General features: G+C 39.5%; 1 protein-coding gene across 1 annotated transcript in view; it reads left to right on the forward strand.

The window, feature by feature from the left end:
* FGD6 (FYVE, RhoGEF and PH domain containing 6) overlaps nt 1–16007 on the forward strand; it is a 63500-nt gene that overhangs the window by 17108 nt on the left and 30385 nt on the right. The window contains exons 3-5 of the mRNA XM_063133757.1: nt 9981–10137; nt 12761–12828; nt 12926–12956. Coding sequence (XP_062989827.1) covers nt 9981–10137; nt 12761–12828; nt 12926–12956 — 256 coding nt within the window. The remainder of the gene's footprint in view (nt 1–9980; nt 10138–12760; nt 12829–12925; nt 12957–16007) is intronic.

A 16007-nucleotide genomic window follows, 5' to 3' on the forward strand; every position in this document is an offset into this window, starting at 1 on the left:
CCAAACGGCAGTGCGACATCCTGGAAGGGAAGAGTGATGTTGAAGCCACCATTTTTTTAATTAGGGGAGACAGAGCACAATTGCGCTCCACTGAAAAGTAGGGGAATTCCCCCAAACCCACTCCCCCCTCATGGGCACAGAGCCTCCCCATACAGCTCTCTGCCTGTTTTCAGAGCCCCACTACTCGTGGGGAGTAAAGGAAGAGACAGGAGCAGCAGTCACACTGCCTGCCATCCATGGGATGCTCCCGGGACTGCAGGAAACATCGGGTTTTCTGCAGTTCCTGATATCCCACGGAAAGCCCGTGGTCGTCTCCACTTGTGCCCAGGATTCCCTGTGCGTCATATGGACACACAGGGACCCAAACAAGACCAGCCCGGATTTAATGGTTGGTGTAGACATGCCCTCTGTCTCCAGACTTTCAAGGACTGAACTATGAATGATGTTGGCCACATTGTGTCATGTTCTTACACCCATACATGATTATCAAGGAAGTTGGCATTCTTGGTTGTTTTGGAAAGTGTCATTCTCTAATTCTCCATGGATCTTCAGTTAAACTCTTAATGTCCTCCTGCCCCCATTTTATGTCCTTCCATTCCCAAGGCCATGGGTTATTAGAGGGCTGTTTTCTCCTCAAACCATGCCACCAGGTTCGGATGAAACAACAAGCTGTGCCCGGTTGGGTAATTTGGCAAATACCATCTGGCATGCTGACACGTCTCACATTTTATATAAGGCCACAGGATTTAAGTGAGTTTAAAGCTTTCTTCACAAAGTTACTCTTCAACTTCACAAGAATGTTACCACTTCCTCTTAAAAGAATAGGCATCACTTATATTTCCAAATTGTTGGGGAATAAAATATAAGTGATAGCCTATCTTTCTAAGAGTGAGGGGTAGTATTGTTAAACTGTAAATTACCTTGCGTTTCAGTATCTTTTGGGACTCCTGGCAGCTTTCATCCCAATGTGAATGGCAGCTGGTGTCTGGAACGGGCATTTTCATTGGGACAGCAGCACGGGTGCATTGCAGTCCAGATTGCATCTCCTCTCCCAACTGCTTTTTGTTGTTGTTTACATGTGAAATGCACTCATGCATTTCACATTATTAGCTTTGACCCCAAAACAACTATATTTAGGTTGGTAATTTGCAAATATATTGAAATGCAATGTATTAAAATCCTAATTATTAAAGACTAAAAATGGCTTTAATTAGTTGTTAGGACTTATGCCTTCCCTTCTCATTTGTCTTTACTGCTCAGCCTAGTTTTTGGTTAGGTGCTTTGTAGCAAGTCACTGAATGCTGCCATATAATTGTCAGCATCTATAAAAATATGTAGCTTCTCTCCACTGGTGTGATTGAGGAATTTGATCTTTGTGAATTTTGACACAAACTGACTTGATCTGCACTTTCAGGACTAGTGTGATCAGAGTTTAGCTCAAAAACGTATCAAAATGCATCATTTGAGAAAAAGTATGTTTAAACATACACATTAAATATTTAACATGGAATGGTTTTATGGATTAAGAAAAATCATGGTTGAATATGGAAATGGGATGCATGGACTTGTGGGTGAACACGTGGGAAAGTAGTATGGACTGAAAGTACAATGAGTACGCTGATTCGTCCATCCCCGGTATTCACTAACATAACCAACTCCTCAAGCCAGTAATAGAATGTGGGAATGCTCTATAGAATTTGTAATGTGTTTGGTGTGGAATTAGGATGTTGCATCAAATGAGTAAGAGAAGGAAGCACTGGAAATAGTTCAGTCCTTGCCCCCTCCCCCACACATGAACTTCCTGTAAAAGCAATGTAGTACCATGTGATTACAGAAGAATATCGTAACTTGAAAGAAGAGCCCAAGGTCACACAGAATGAGAATAGATGAAAGGCCTAATTGTATGACTGGACAACAACCTTTTCCTGTGTGTTATTTTTAGCATCAGCTAGTTTAGGAAATACAAATTAGTATTAGACATTTTTTTCTTTACAATGAAATTCTGTGAAAATTTAGACACCAAGCTACTGGGAAATGGTTCCATGCCCATCTTAGAAAAGAATTACCCCACAGGAGGAAGGGGGCAGTGGGAATGTAATTCTAAGTGTGGTCAAATGAACTTTTAGGCTGTAATCTTATAACCTTGGAATAAGCCCCATTGAATTCAGTGGGGCCAGTGGGGCTTACATTTCAGTAGATGTGCATAGAATTGCACTGCTCTGAAGTGGTGGAGTCTTGTAGATGTCTCATCTAGTTGGGCTTGGTAAACCCAGTTTCTGGCTGTTGAACTGGTGCAAATTGGAGACTTTTTAGATGAACAGTTTATCATATTCTAGACTGCTCCTAGTGTACCATTTTGGGCTACAGGTGAGGGGCTGCAAGATTGAATTCTTCCCAATGTTAAAAAGCAAACAGGAGAAGAGTTATAATGCCCTTGCCCTCTCCCTTACATGGCAATTTCTATGTGTAGGAGTGTGTGTGTGTGTGTGGTAAGGGCAGGGAGTCATGCAGTCCCTTCCTTGCAGTTTGAAGTGATAATATCTTGGAATAGTTTTGTGTTATGGTAAGCTATTTGTCTTATACAGGGCTATTGTTAAATACATTTGGGCCAGGGGCCAGGTGTTTGACTAGACAGAATGCTTCATCATAGTGTGGCTGAGTAGTTCTGAGGATTAGGTTCCCAGGAAGGAGATGAAAACATGACTTAAGACTTTGTTCTTAACTAAGAGAGTGGGCGCTAATGAACATACACATCAAGGCAAGAATAGAATAGCATCAGTAGCTCATAGAAAGGCCCAAAGCAATGGCAAGATACCAGAAGCTGACAAAAGCCCTGTGGTGTTCAGACCTGTTTTCCTTATTGCTGTTACTGCTGCCAGTACTGTGACCAGTATGGTAACCTGGGAATTATTTAGACATGTTTGCTCATGAATATTCCCTGATCCTCCGCATACATATAAATGTGGAAAGCTAGCACTTTGGCTTCATTTGATAAGAAGTTATTCAAATGTTGTAAAAAGGAAAAATCATTTCCATTCCTTCCTTCCTTTCATTACTTGTGACATCATGCATTATACTAAAGAAAATGTTGGATTCTCTCTAGCTTACCCATAATGGCCCTGTTCAGACAACATGCTAAGCCATGATGGTTTAGTGTTTTGAGCTAATCGTGATGGCTTAGTGTGTTGTCTGAATGGTGATTTTTCAAACCATGGTGGCTACATAGCCATGGTTTAACCACCCTCACTAACAACATGCTGCAAACGGCTTAGCAAACTTAACCATTTCTTAGTGTGTCATTTGTGTGGGGCAGAGCGGTAAAGCAGCAGTTTCTGCAGCCAAAACGCTCCCCACGGCCTGAGTTCAATCCCAGCGGAAGCTGGTTTCAGGCAGCCAGCTCGGGTCGACTCAGCCGGTAAAATGAGTACCCAGCTAGCTGGGGGGAAAGGTAATAATGGCCGGGGAAGGCAACGGCAAACCACCCCACTATAAGGCCTGCCAAGAAAACGTCAGTGAAAGCTGGCATCCCTCCAAGAGTCAGTAATGACTCAGTGCTTGCACGAGAGGTTCCTTTCCTTCCTAACCAAGTGCTACCATAGAGCTCTGCAGCAAAGATCTTCCTGATCTCATGTAGGGATGGATGGACCCAGTTTTGCTACGTGCTTGCTGAGCCGCTGCCCCAAACAACGTCATTGTTGTAATGGCTGCCCATGGCTGCTGCAGTGCCAGCCCTGTAATGGCAGCCATCGGTTGTCTGAGCTGCAGAGGCCGCTGGAATGTGTGACAGAGCAGTTGGAGGAGTTTTGTAGGATGGGAGTGGCTAAGGTAACCATGCTGTGGACCAGAGTCTGTGATCATATGGCAAGTGCACGCCGTATGGTTACTGCTAACCATACACCATGGTTAGCCTAACTACCTTTCTCCAAGTTGCATCTGAACAGGGCCATTATATTTCTGGCTATCTCAGTAGCCACATATGTATCATAAAATAGGCAGGGATGAAATATATATCCTTCATTCTTCTGATTGAGAAGTGTACATTGATGGTGCTATATAAATAAATAAATAAATAATAATAATAATGTCATATAACCATGGTTCAGACGAATGTTAAGGAATTGATAGTTCAATAAGAAATGGGTTGAGGTAGAATGCATGACATATTGAACACAGTTAAAACCATAGTTTAAGTTTCTCACTGATAAGCTGACTTTTTAACCACAGTTCTCTCTTCCAGACTTACTGGGAGGTATAGTTTGAGCTAGCTAGGATTAGTGCGCTGACAAAGGGAGAAGGCAAAGGTGAAGTATATGGTCTCCATGCTTGTTTCCAGCTGTTAAATCTATGGTTTAGAATGCCAGAAAATCATCTATCTAAAATTATTTCTAGGCTGCCTTTGAGGATGGAATCCTTCTTGTATGTCTGAACCAGCTCAGTATGTCCCTTTTGCATGTTTGATCTACAATATAGCTTTGGAAGCCTTACAGTACTAACGCCATCATACTTTAGAACTGGATATATCTTTAATTTCAGTCCATGGCATGAGACCAATTATACCCCATATTTGTTTTTTGTTTAAAGAAAGTGTGTGTGAGAGAGAGAGGGAGGGAGGAAAATGTGATGGTGGTATTTGTCATAGGTTGGGCTGGGACTCTGTTTAGGTCACAACAACCCACCAGGTAAAAACTAGTTGTTACAACATATCTTTCAAGAGGATGAACTAGTATAGTCCCAGCTATTTTGACACCTGTGGTGGCTGCATTGTTAGCTTTGAATGGGACATAGCCTTGGACAGCTAATGTTGCAATGACACAGAGGATGCTGGAGTGTGGCGTGGAGTTCTGGTTGCACAATGCATAGTGCATGAACAAAAGTATGCAAGGTTTCACATATATTGGGGCAACATATTTAATTTTGTGTGTGATTTTAAGGCATTTTGTTTCAGATTGGATTGTAACAAATGACTATTTATTATGACCTTTCCAAATATGGTTTGAATATGCATGTTGACAGTTTTATGTTATGTAAGAGTTTAGTACATTTTATTGAGAAATAAACTAATTATTGTTAATCTTAAAATTAAGAATCTGTTGTAATATGTAAATCAGTTGATTTGTCAGGGGAAAATTAAAATGTCTTCCAGTCATTGTGAAGCTTAGTGATGGATTAGCTGATCTATCCATGGACATACCCAAAGATCTAGGGAGGAGTCCCCAGTGTGCACTGTAGTAGCCAATCCTATTGGCAGAGAAGATATCACATCTCTTTCTGCCTGAGGTTGCCTGCCTTGGCTAATAATTGTTTGATGATGATGATGATGATAATTTATTTATATAGCACCAACAATGTACTTGGTGCTGTACAAAATATACAAATAAAACAGCGATACCCTGCCTAGAGGCTTACAACCTAAAATCACATTAAAGCATATGAAGGGGGAAGGGGATTCACAAAACAGAAATAAGAGAATAATCATAGTTATAAGAACGGTAAATCAAGCTAAAATACCAAAAGCTATTGAAAACAAATGAGTTTTCAAACGCGTTTTAAAATCTACAGTGGAACTCGTGGTACGTAGTTGCTCTGGAAGAGCGTTCCAAGCTCTTCCATTTTAGGTTTTTATATACTCATAGAATAGCAGAGTTGGAAGGGGCCTACAAGGCCATCGAGTCCAACCCCCTGCTCAATGCAGGAATCCACCCTAAAGCATCCCTGACAGATGGTTGTCCAGCTGCCTCTTGAAGGCCTCTAGTGTGGAAAAGCCCACAACCTCCCTAGGTAACTGATTCCATTGTCATACTGCTCTAATAGTCAGGAAGTTTTTCCTGATGTCCAGCTGGAATCTGGCTTCCTTTAACTTGAGCCCGTTATTCCGTGTCCTGCACTCTGGGAGGATCGAGAAGAGATCCTGGCCCTCCTCTGTGTGACAACCTTATAAGTATCTGAAGAGTGCTATCATGTCTCCCCTCAATCTTCTCTTCTCCAGGCTAAACATGCCCAGTTCTTTCAGTCTCTCTTCATAGGGCTTTGTTTCCAGACCCCTGATCATCCTGGTTGCCCTCCTCTGAACACGCTCCAGCTTGTCTGCATCCTTCTTGAATTGTGGAGCCCAGAACTGGACGCAATACTCTAGATCAGGCCTAACCAGGGCCGAATAGAGAGGAACCAGTACCTCACATGATTTGGAAGCTATACTTCTATTAATGTAGCTAGGGTGACCATATGAAAAAGAGGACAGGGCTCCTGTATCTTTAACAGTAATGTAGAAAAGGGAATTTCAGTAGGTGTCAATTGAAGAGGGTGAAATTCCCTTTTCATCACAACAGTTAAAGCTACACTAACTATAGTAGAGTGACCAGATACAAAAGAGGGCAGGGCTTCTGCAGCTTTAACTGTTGTGATGAAGAGGGAATTTCACCCTCTTCAATTGACACCTGCTGAAATTCCCTTTTCTACATTACTGTTAAAGATACAGGAGCCCTGTCCTCCTTTTCATATGGTCACCCTAATGTAGCCCAAAATAGCATTTGCCTTTCTTGCAGCCATATTGCACTGTTGGCTCATATTCAGCTTGTGATCTACAACAATTCCAAGATCCTTCTCATTTGTAGTATTGCTGAGCCAAGTATCCCCCATCTTGTAACTGTGCATTTGGTTTCTATTTCCTAGATGTAGAACTTGGCATTTATCCCTGTTAAATTTCATTCTGTTGTTTTCAGCCCAGCACTCCAGCCTATCAAGATCACTTTGAAGTTTGTTTCTGTCTTCCAGGGTATTAGCTATCCCACCCAATTTTGTGTCATCTGCAAATTTGATAAGCATTCCCTGCTGTTAAGTGGGAGCGGTGGAGGGAGGAAGAGAGATTATGGGAGTTATAAAATGGATACAATTTATGGGACCATATATATCTTAGTCAGTCTGTGAAATAAGGTAATACTAATATATTAACCTAAACTTGAAATGTCTGCTGAATTTTTGCGCTTAGACAGAATGAATTAGAGAGGAATTCATTGCAGCTAAGTAGAAAGTTTTGTCTTAATATTATCACCAGTGTTTTGAATATTGAAACAAAGAGCCATTTACTTGCTAAGGAGCTTATTCAAAATGTTTACTGAAACACTACCTGTGAAGATCTTTGAGAATAAGCTGTCTAGAGTTCATATCTTTCAGGGATATTGAATGATGGACTTGTTTTTGTGTAAACTACAAAGAAGCACCAACTTCCCAGATTTGGAGCAATCAGTTTGATAGCTCCTATGTGCAGATGTTGGTACCATTAAATATTAGGTATGCTACCAAACTTCTGCAAGCTAGCACATCTAGTAAAATAAAATCTACTTTTTAAATAGAAAACCTGTAAAATGTCTATTTTTATGTGCTTTGTTTATTTCTTTTTCTATAATTAGGAAAGGTTTTGTTTTTGTTTTTAAATAATGGGACTTAAGAACATATTAAGCTTTTTCATTGAGGGCATATTAGGTCCTCACAAATGAGGGAAGAATTCTTCAGATGTTGGATTAAGCAGGAAGCCTCATGACGAAAGCTCACTGCAAAATGTCTAGTAGCAGCCCAGTCTCCAAAAGGTAGCTTCTGAGAGCTATGCTAGGAAAAACTTTTATCTAAATTTATGCATTTTTACTGGTGGCTCTCCTTTTAGTTACCCGCCTTCAGTTTAAAATTAATTATAAAACAGGATCTAGTATGATATACTTATATTGAGATTCTTTCAGGCGATACCTTTTCACATAAATTCAGATTTTTAAATTCAGCAAACCAGAAAGGTCACTGTTTGCATGAGACAGCCAGCTCACATGCTTTGACAGGGTATTCTTACTCAAAGAATAGTGCAGTGATTTAATGGTGACTTGTTTCACATGACTGCTAATGCAGAAGTTTCTTTTCCCCTCCCCCCCCAAAAAAGCTTAACATAAAAAACGTGGGAGGTTACAATTTTAAATGAGATTAACTCAGCATATTTTTGGTTCATTTTGCAAAACTGTTGAGAGAGCTTGTGAAAAACTGGAATATGTGGATGACAAATGGGTATGAGAAAATGATTGACAATAAGCAAAAAAAAAATGGAGTACTGGAAAATATTTAAAGAGCTAATAATGTGCAGTAATGCTGTGAAGAGGTATAGACTTCCACTGTCATTTTCAAAATGAAACCTCCAATCAGCCTGATTGGAGGTTGCTATGTGATGTCCGAATCCAGACACTGTGTGTTGACACTGTGTGTCAAACAACCCACAGTTAACCTAACAAGTAACTATGGCTTAGTTTAATGCACAAGCCATAGTGTCCGGGTTCAGATGTAATGGAGCAAGCTCCAATTGAAGGTTGCCTATTCAAAATGGTGACAGCACACACTACAGCAAATCATGGGTTCATTAATTTCCAATCCCCCAACATTACATGAGAACAGGGACTGTGACTGTCTTCCTGTTAGCCTCCAAAGTCTTCATTCTGGGATAAGTTAGGTCATTTCTCTGGGGAAGCCCCTGAATACTTGATCTCGCTGGAAGGACCCCTGCTGCCTCCTACTTAATTCTCTCTTTACATGAGTCCCCAGACATTTGTATCCAGTATCTTAGAGCTTGGGTGTTCATAGAAATGTTAGCACTCTTTCCTGGGGATTGGCATTTCCACCTGTCCCTCTGCTTTGCCAATGCCCTGTAAAAGCTCTTGTAGTTTGAGAGTGTAGTTCTCTTTAGCTTCTTTTCATAATTGAAGGGCAGGGGGCTGTGTTGCTTCCTGCAAACAGAAGTTCCCTTTGGATCTTTGGTTTGAAAGAAGCCTGCTGAAGCTTGCCCTTTCCAAGATAGGTGAGTAACTGCACAATCACAATAACTTTTATCCTGCTTCAAAGTATATGAGCCATGACAGGCCTAAGGATTGTAACCAGAATGCTGTTGCCACTTGCTAGAACCATTTTATACCCAGATATTCCAGAGCCTGAGGATATGTGCTAAGTTTATTAGATTCTAAAAGGTCTTAGGGCTACCATTTTGCTTTTGCATGGCTCATTTCCAGCAGACTAGCACTACACAAGTCTAGCAAACATGTTTCTCCTGAAGCTGATGGCATGGTTGAGTGAGTTTATAATATTCTATTCTTTATCACAGATATACTATACTATCTAGCTTATTGATTAGCTTCAGAATAAATTTGCTTAATACTCCATTGTGTTTCTCCAAAATATTTTATATGCTTCTTACTAAACAACATTTTTTTTTTAAAAAAAAATGGATTATCTGATGGCATTAGAGAAGGAAGTTTACTCACAAGTTCAGTGAGATCTGTCTCTCTCAATTACTACAGCAAGGTAGATGGATCTAATGAGAAGTGACATCATCTTGCGTCCTAGCAGTGGGGTGTCCCCTGTATTTCAATTATTGTGACAGCTGTCAGAGAGGAGTATCATCAAGGTTTTTAGGATGCAGGTTTGATTTGAATAACTGAATTTTATAAAATGTAATCTATAATATAATTAACTAGATAATATTAACATATAGATGGTATGTATTTTAATTAATTTGTGTCTTGGGAAATTATCTTTATCTTAGTCTTCTAAAAATAATTTGCTTTTTGTTGTAAAAGTATGTCCTTGAAGCCATAAGATCCAAAAGAGAAGCCACTTCTTTGCTCTGAGGCAGAAAATAAATGAGATCAAGCACATGAAGAGATCTTGACGTTTCTCTTGAACAACAAAAAAGATGGATTTTGGCATCTGGCTGAGAATTTTAAGACACCTACCAAGCTATGTAATCTGTAAAGACACTTGGATTGCCATGATAGTAATTGTGATGCAACGATGGTTGTGGCCCTACAGGAAATTGTTTCCTTTTCTTTTTGGGTTACGTTATGGAGTTTAGGATTGTGTTAACAATGAACTAAGCTTCTGGAATGAGCAGTGGTCTGTGCTTCAACCCAAAATGAAGTGGAACTGTGGTTACATTATGTAGCAATTTTATTCTGTAGGTCCTCAGCTGAAGAACTTGATGGTTCTGATTTGGTGCTGGAAGATGTACATTCGGATGATGAGATGTTGCTGAGAGATATGAACAGCTCTGATGAGGATGATGATAGCAATTCAGACTCCAGCAAAGGGGAGCTTGATACACAAGAAAACAAGCAGGTATACATTTTTTGACATACCAATATTTATTTATTAGACCATTTCTATGCCTCCCTTTGATATATTCTTAACAATAAGAAAAATACAATAAAAACTTAAAACCATTTAAACATCAAAGGTTAAACAGTGGATAAAACTGTTAGCATTAATTAGCGTTTTGTAAAAATAAAGTGTCCTTGAAGCCATAAGATCCAAAAGAGAAGCCACCTTCATTGGTCACCACAATATTAACTGTGCAAAATAGCAATTATTTATGAGATGTATGCTCTTTTTTGTGTGTCCCCAACCAGCCCAGCACACAGTCCTCCCATGTCTTCCTGGCTGTCATCCTGCAAAGTTTTCAGTGCCCCAGCTCCTGAAAATTACTGATGACAGGAAATTCAGTTCCTAGAATTTATCATGCACAATAATTTTAAAAATCTAATAATGTGCATTCAAAGTCAAATACACCTGAAAAGTTAAATTAGATAATTTAGTCTTCATCACAGAGCTCCTTGTGTTTTTCAGCAAACATGGAACTTGAGACAAATTGTCAAACATCTTTTCTTTCTCTGGCTGCAGCCAGCCTGTCGTACATTGAATCTAGCAGCTGGGGATCAAATTACCTAACAATCTACTTCATACTTGACTGTTGCAAAAAAGTTGCAGAGGGATTAAAAATCATGTGTAGATGGTTAGCTATTTTGGCTTATCTGTGGGTGGGAGGTAGGGTGGCTAACAAACAAGTATTGATAAATATCCAAAACTGCATTTCTTTACTTCTTTATTTCTTTTATTTAATCAGCCCAGGGAAAGTTACAACTTTTCAGTACAATCATCAATAAAATGCAATACAAAATATTCCAAATTGATAAAATAACAGAATAATAAGTAGGCATTAAAAATAACAGCAGTAGATTTTATTTATTTATTTACAATTATTTTTAGACCTTGTTTAGGGATAGAACCCTCCCAAAGAGGCACACAATGAAAAAAACAGTAAAAATCCATGAAAATAACAATTAAAAATAGAAAGAGCAGCCCATAAATACAATTAAGAAAATGGCAACAAGAACAAATGCATCTTTAGAGCTTTTCTGAAGTGTTACAAAGAAGGAGCCTGACAAAGCCTCAATAAAAGAAGTGTGGGAGTGAGAAGGGCCTCTGTTGATGACCTTAGAGAACAGACAGACTCTAAGGACTTGGTGAAGGTGGTCCTTTAAGTAACGAGTCCATACTGTTTAAGGCTTTAAAGGTTAAACCAGCATTTTAAACTGGGCTCAAATGCACTGGCAACTAGCACAGTATCGGGGTTGTATAAGCCAGACCCCACCAATATCTGGGCATTCTGCATCAGCTGAAGTTCTCAAAGAATCTTTAAAGGCAACCCAATTTAGAGTGTGTTACAGTAATCAAGCCTGCACATCACCAAAACATGATCATTAAGGAAAGATCAGTTCTCTCTACATAGGATGCAGCTGATGTACCAATCTGAGCTAGTAAAAAGTACTCCTGGTTGCCACCTGAGCTTCCCCAGTTAGTGCTGAGTCCAAGAGTGCTCCCAAACTGCACACTTCATCCTTTAAGGGGAGTGCAGCCCAGTCTAAGACCGGATGTATTCTTTGGTACTTGCCGATCTAACAGCTTTCACTGGTGGACCAGAAAATAAGGCTTCAATCCAATCTTAAAGCACAGTCAGATATATGTGATTGCAGGTGGACCTTCAGATAATCTGGTCCTAAACCAATAGGTAGTCATTTTTAACTGTAGTGTATATAGCAAATATTTATTATGGTTATCTATCCGATTTTTCTATTGCCTGATTTTAAAAGTGAAATAACATGCAGGAAAATAATGTTTAACATTGTATCCCAGAACATCTTGACTTAAAAAATGTTTGTTGAAGTGAGCACTGTGAGCACTGTGCTCACAGTGTTTATTGAAGTGAGCACTTCCAAACAGGCCTGTTCTCAGTACTGAGCCATAGCTGAATAACTAAGATAAAAAATTATCCTGACTCAATGTCTTTCACTGGATAGCAGCACATGCCGTCTTTAAAGTAGGCCCTGCCACTTTCCTGAATAAGTAAAAATAGATGCAATGGGTAATTAACTGAATTCTTTTGTATGCTGGATATAATTTTATTATACAATAAGGCCAAGTTATGCTTGTTCCAGTGAGAATGTACAAAGGGAAAGCTAGTACAGCTGATCTGATTCATTACTTTTGAACAACTGGAGTTGTCAGTACAGTATTGTAGCACAATTCTCTGGGGATACATAGTGTATGTTTAAGCAAAGAATGCCATTCCTAATGAGGAAGAGCTATAAACTCATACCAGTGAAACAGGCTCTACTAGTAAATAAGGTTGAGTTGAATTCAGAACTTTCTTGTTCCAATATAGCATGGCTATTGGTCAGGAATGCTGGGAATTGTAGTCCATGAAATCTGGAGGTCACCAGGTTGGGAAAGGCTGCTGTGGAGCAATATGTGATATAATTGTAGCAGAAGTTTTATATAAAAGAAACTAGAACTTAGGGCTATTGCCTTCTTTAAAAACAACAACTCTTTCTCTTTCCTTCTCTCCCCTCCCTCCTTCCCATGTTTATCTCCTGTTAAGATTTTTTTTTCTTTCCTTTTTCAGATTAAAGCAACAGGGAAGAAAACGAAGGTTTACCATATTGCGAAAGAAATCATGAGCTCAGAGAAAGTGTAAGTATCTGTGTAGAATTAAATATTTCATGTAGGCTTGTATATATGTTTTTTCTTTGCAGCTGATAATGTGTTTTTGTTCTTCTTTTTGAAATAGGTTTGTAGATGTGCTAAAGCTCTTACACATTGTAAGTATTTAACTTTGTTCATGTGTATGTTTGGTTAAAAGTTAATAATTTAATTTTTTTGTCACTGAAATTATATTAGACTGGTGGGGTTATTCATGTTCCCTCTTTACAAATGCACAACTACAATTTTGTTTGTTTGTTTATTTATTTATCTATTTAGAATTCTTTTTAGGCTGCCTTTAAGGGTAAAACCTTTAGAAAATAAACTCTACACTCCTGGAATTCTCCTTAATGGCAAAAAAACCACTGCTTTATTTTTTCTATTGCAATGCTGCAAGCAAGACATTTGGCCTGAATGTTGCAAATATTTATGGAGCTTAGAATGTGCTCTGTTTGGGGCCAATATGTTTTCACACCTCTAGATTGAGATATGGAGACTCTGAAATTGAGCACAGTCTGGAATGCATGTGCATTCCCAGCTAGGTCAGAATGCAGTAGAGCAGGAGGGTGTTCTTTTATGGTTTGTTTTTGACATCTGAAAATCCTTCACATACTAAGAAAATGTAACACTGCTATAACACAGATTTAATTTGTTTATGGGCTTATCAAGTTGACATAAATAGCTTGTTGTGCTGGGAAAGACAATATTACGGAACTGCCATGAGGTTTGTGACAGATTTTATGTAATTGAGGGGAGCCAGAACACAGTGACTTTTAATACTAAAAGAACATAAGAAGAGCCATGCTGGATCTGACCAAGGGTCCATCTAGTCCAGCACTGTGTTCACACAGTGGCCAATCAGCTGTTGGCCAGGGACCAACAAAGAAGGACACGATGCAACAGCACCCTCCCACTCATGTTTCCGAGCAACTGGTGCATATAGGCTTAATGCCTCAGATACTGCCGGTAGCACATAGCCATCAGGGCTAATAGCCATTGATAGCCTTCTCTTCCAGGAGAAAGGAATTGCTGCTGATTGCCATTTATCAGCGAAGATATTACAACCATATCTTTCTATCATTTTTTTATTTAGCAAGGTTCATTCTTCATTACCTGTAAGGCCTTCCCTTAGAATGTAGGCCTTTTTGTGTATACATAGAAAAGCATCCAAATAGAGGGGGCGGTATAGAAAAGTGAGACTTGAATAATTAGTAACTAGCCTTTAGAGGGTTACAGATTTCCCACTGGTTGTTTTCAGGTATTTCAGAAAGTGCATGAGCTTAATTTGCTAGACAGCCACGTTTGAACCTGACTGTTCAGGTTTTTCTTTTTCTTTGGGGACCAAAGTTCAAAGGCTGAGGACTGCTTTGTCAGGTCAGGGCTCTTTAATTTCATAGTCATTTTTCCCTAAAGTCAAAACAAAAACTATTTTAACCCCTCCAGATATAAAGTAATTTAGGGATTCTGGAGTCTGGAATAGCTTTTTTTTAATTGCCTAGATACAATTGGACATTTTGGACTTGTGGCAGCAAAGTTACCTGCCTCCCCCCACTCTCGCTACTTTTTAAATATATTTTGCCTTCCATCACTCACACAGCACATTTATTTCTCCATTTTCTTCTTCCTTTTCTTGTCTTCCTACAAATTGCTTGCTATTCTTTTTCCTGGATAGACTTGCCTCACTGGCAAATTCAGGCAAATGTGCTGGCTTTCACCAGCAGCACAGTACAGGCGACAGTTTTGTTCTTGGACAGGTACAGACCATAATGTTTGTAAACTTTGTAAACTGCTCAGAGAGCTTTGGCTATGGGGCGGTATATAGATGATGATGATGATGATGATGATGATGATGATAATGTATTGATCAGATTTGTTATACTTGGGATCCAAGCCATAATCTCTTATTTTGAAACAGACTCATTGGCTTTGGTCATGTGTAATAACAAAGGATGATTTGTATTATCATAGAATAGCAGAGTTGGAAGGGGCCTACAAGGCCATCGAGTCCAACCCCCTGCTCAATGCAGGAATCCACCCTAAAGCATCCCTGACAGATGGTTGTCCAGCTGCCTCTTGAAGGCCTCTAGTGTGGGAGAGCCCACAACCTCACCAGGCAACTGATTCCATTGTCGTACTGTTCTAACAGTCAGGAAGTTTTTCCTGATGTCCAGCTGGAATCTGGCTTCTTTTAACTTGAGCCCGTTATTCTGTGTCCTGCACTCTGGGAGGATCGAGAAGAGATCTTGGCCCTCCTCTGTGTGACAACCTTTTAAGTATTTGAAGAGTGCTATCATGTCTCCCCTCAATCTTCTCTTCTCCAGGCTAAACATGCCCAGTTGTTTCAGTCTCTCTTCATAGGGCTTTGTTTCCAGACCCCTGATCATCCTGAGAGGCATTATGTAAGAGGCATTATGTGAATGCCTCTTACTCTTGCATGTTCCTTTTTCCTCCTTTGTATATCCTCCTATTTTAATCAGTTACTTCAGTTTTTACAGAAACCAGTTTGGCATTACTTTGAATCTGCAGGCTGTAGTTTGTACAGTCCCTTCCAACCATGATTCCAAACCAGAATCAAACTGTACTTTAAAATCCAGGTTTGCAAGGATTGTATAACACACAGTTTGCTAATTCGGCTGTAATTGCAAACGTAGTTTCCATGGGAGCAACTAATTAAAACTGAGTGCAAAGCAGGAGAAAGGAACATATGAGCACAAGGCTCCTTCATGTAATGCCAGGTAATGTAAACCAAGACAATGGCTTCACTAGAACTTCGCTGGGATCCATGGACTATGGGTTGTAACCTTGGTACCCAGGTTAACAAAGGATTCCTTTGTGGATAACTTTGTGCTTGTAGTTCTGCTAGTTGACCAGTAGCTGGGAAGTTTGACAAAAAGCTTCAAAGTGATAGATCATATGCCATCTGCTATCTACTTTTGATGGAACATCTTTTATATAATAAGGTTTTGTTTGTATTTTTTTAAGTTGAAAGACTATCTGACTAGAACCGATCTAACACTACTGCAAGTGGATGCAAAACTATTTTTAATAGGCAGTACATGAAACTGCACCTTACTAGTCTGTAATTCAAGAAGGCAGCACCGGTAACCCATTAAAATTTATTAAAGTAATTGAGCCTTTCCTTGGACTCACCTGGGAGCCATATGTGCATA

This window comes from Elgaria multicarinata, chromosome 9 (genome assembly GCF_023053635.1).
Source record: "Elgaria multicarinata webbii isolate HBS135686 ecotype San Diego chromosome 9, rElgMul1.1.pri, whole genome shotgun sequence".
NCBI lineage: Eukaryota > Metazoa > Chordata > Lepidosauria > Squamata > Anguidae > Elgaria > Elgaria multicarinata.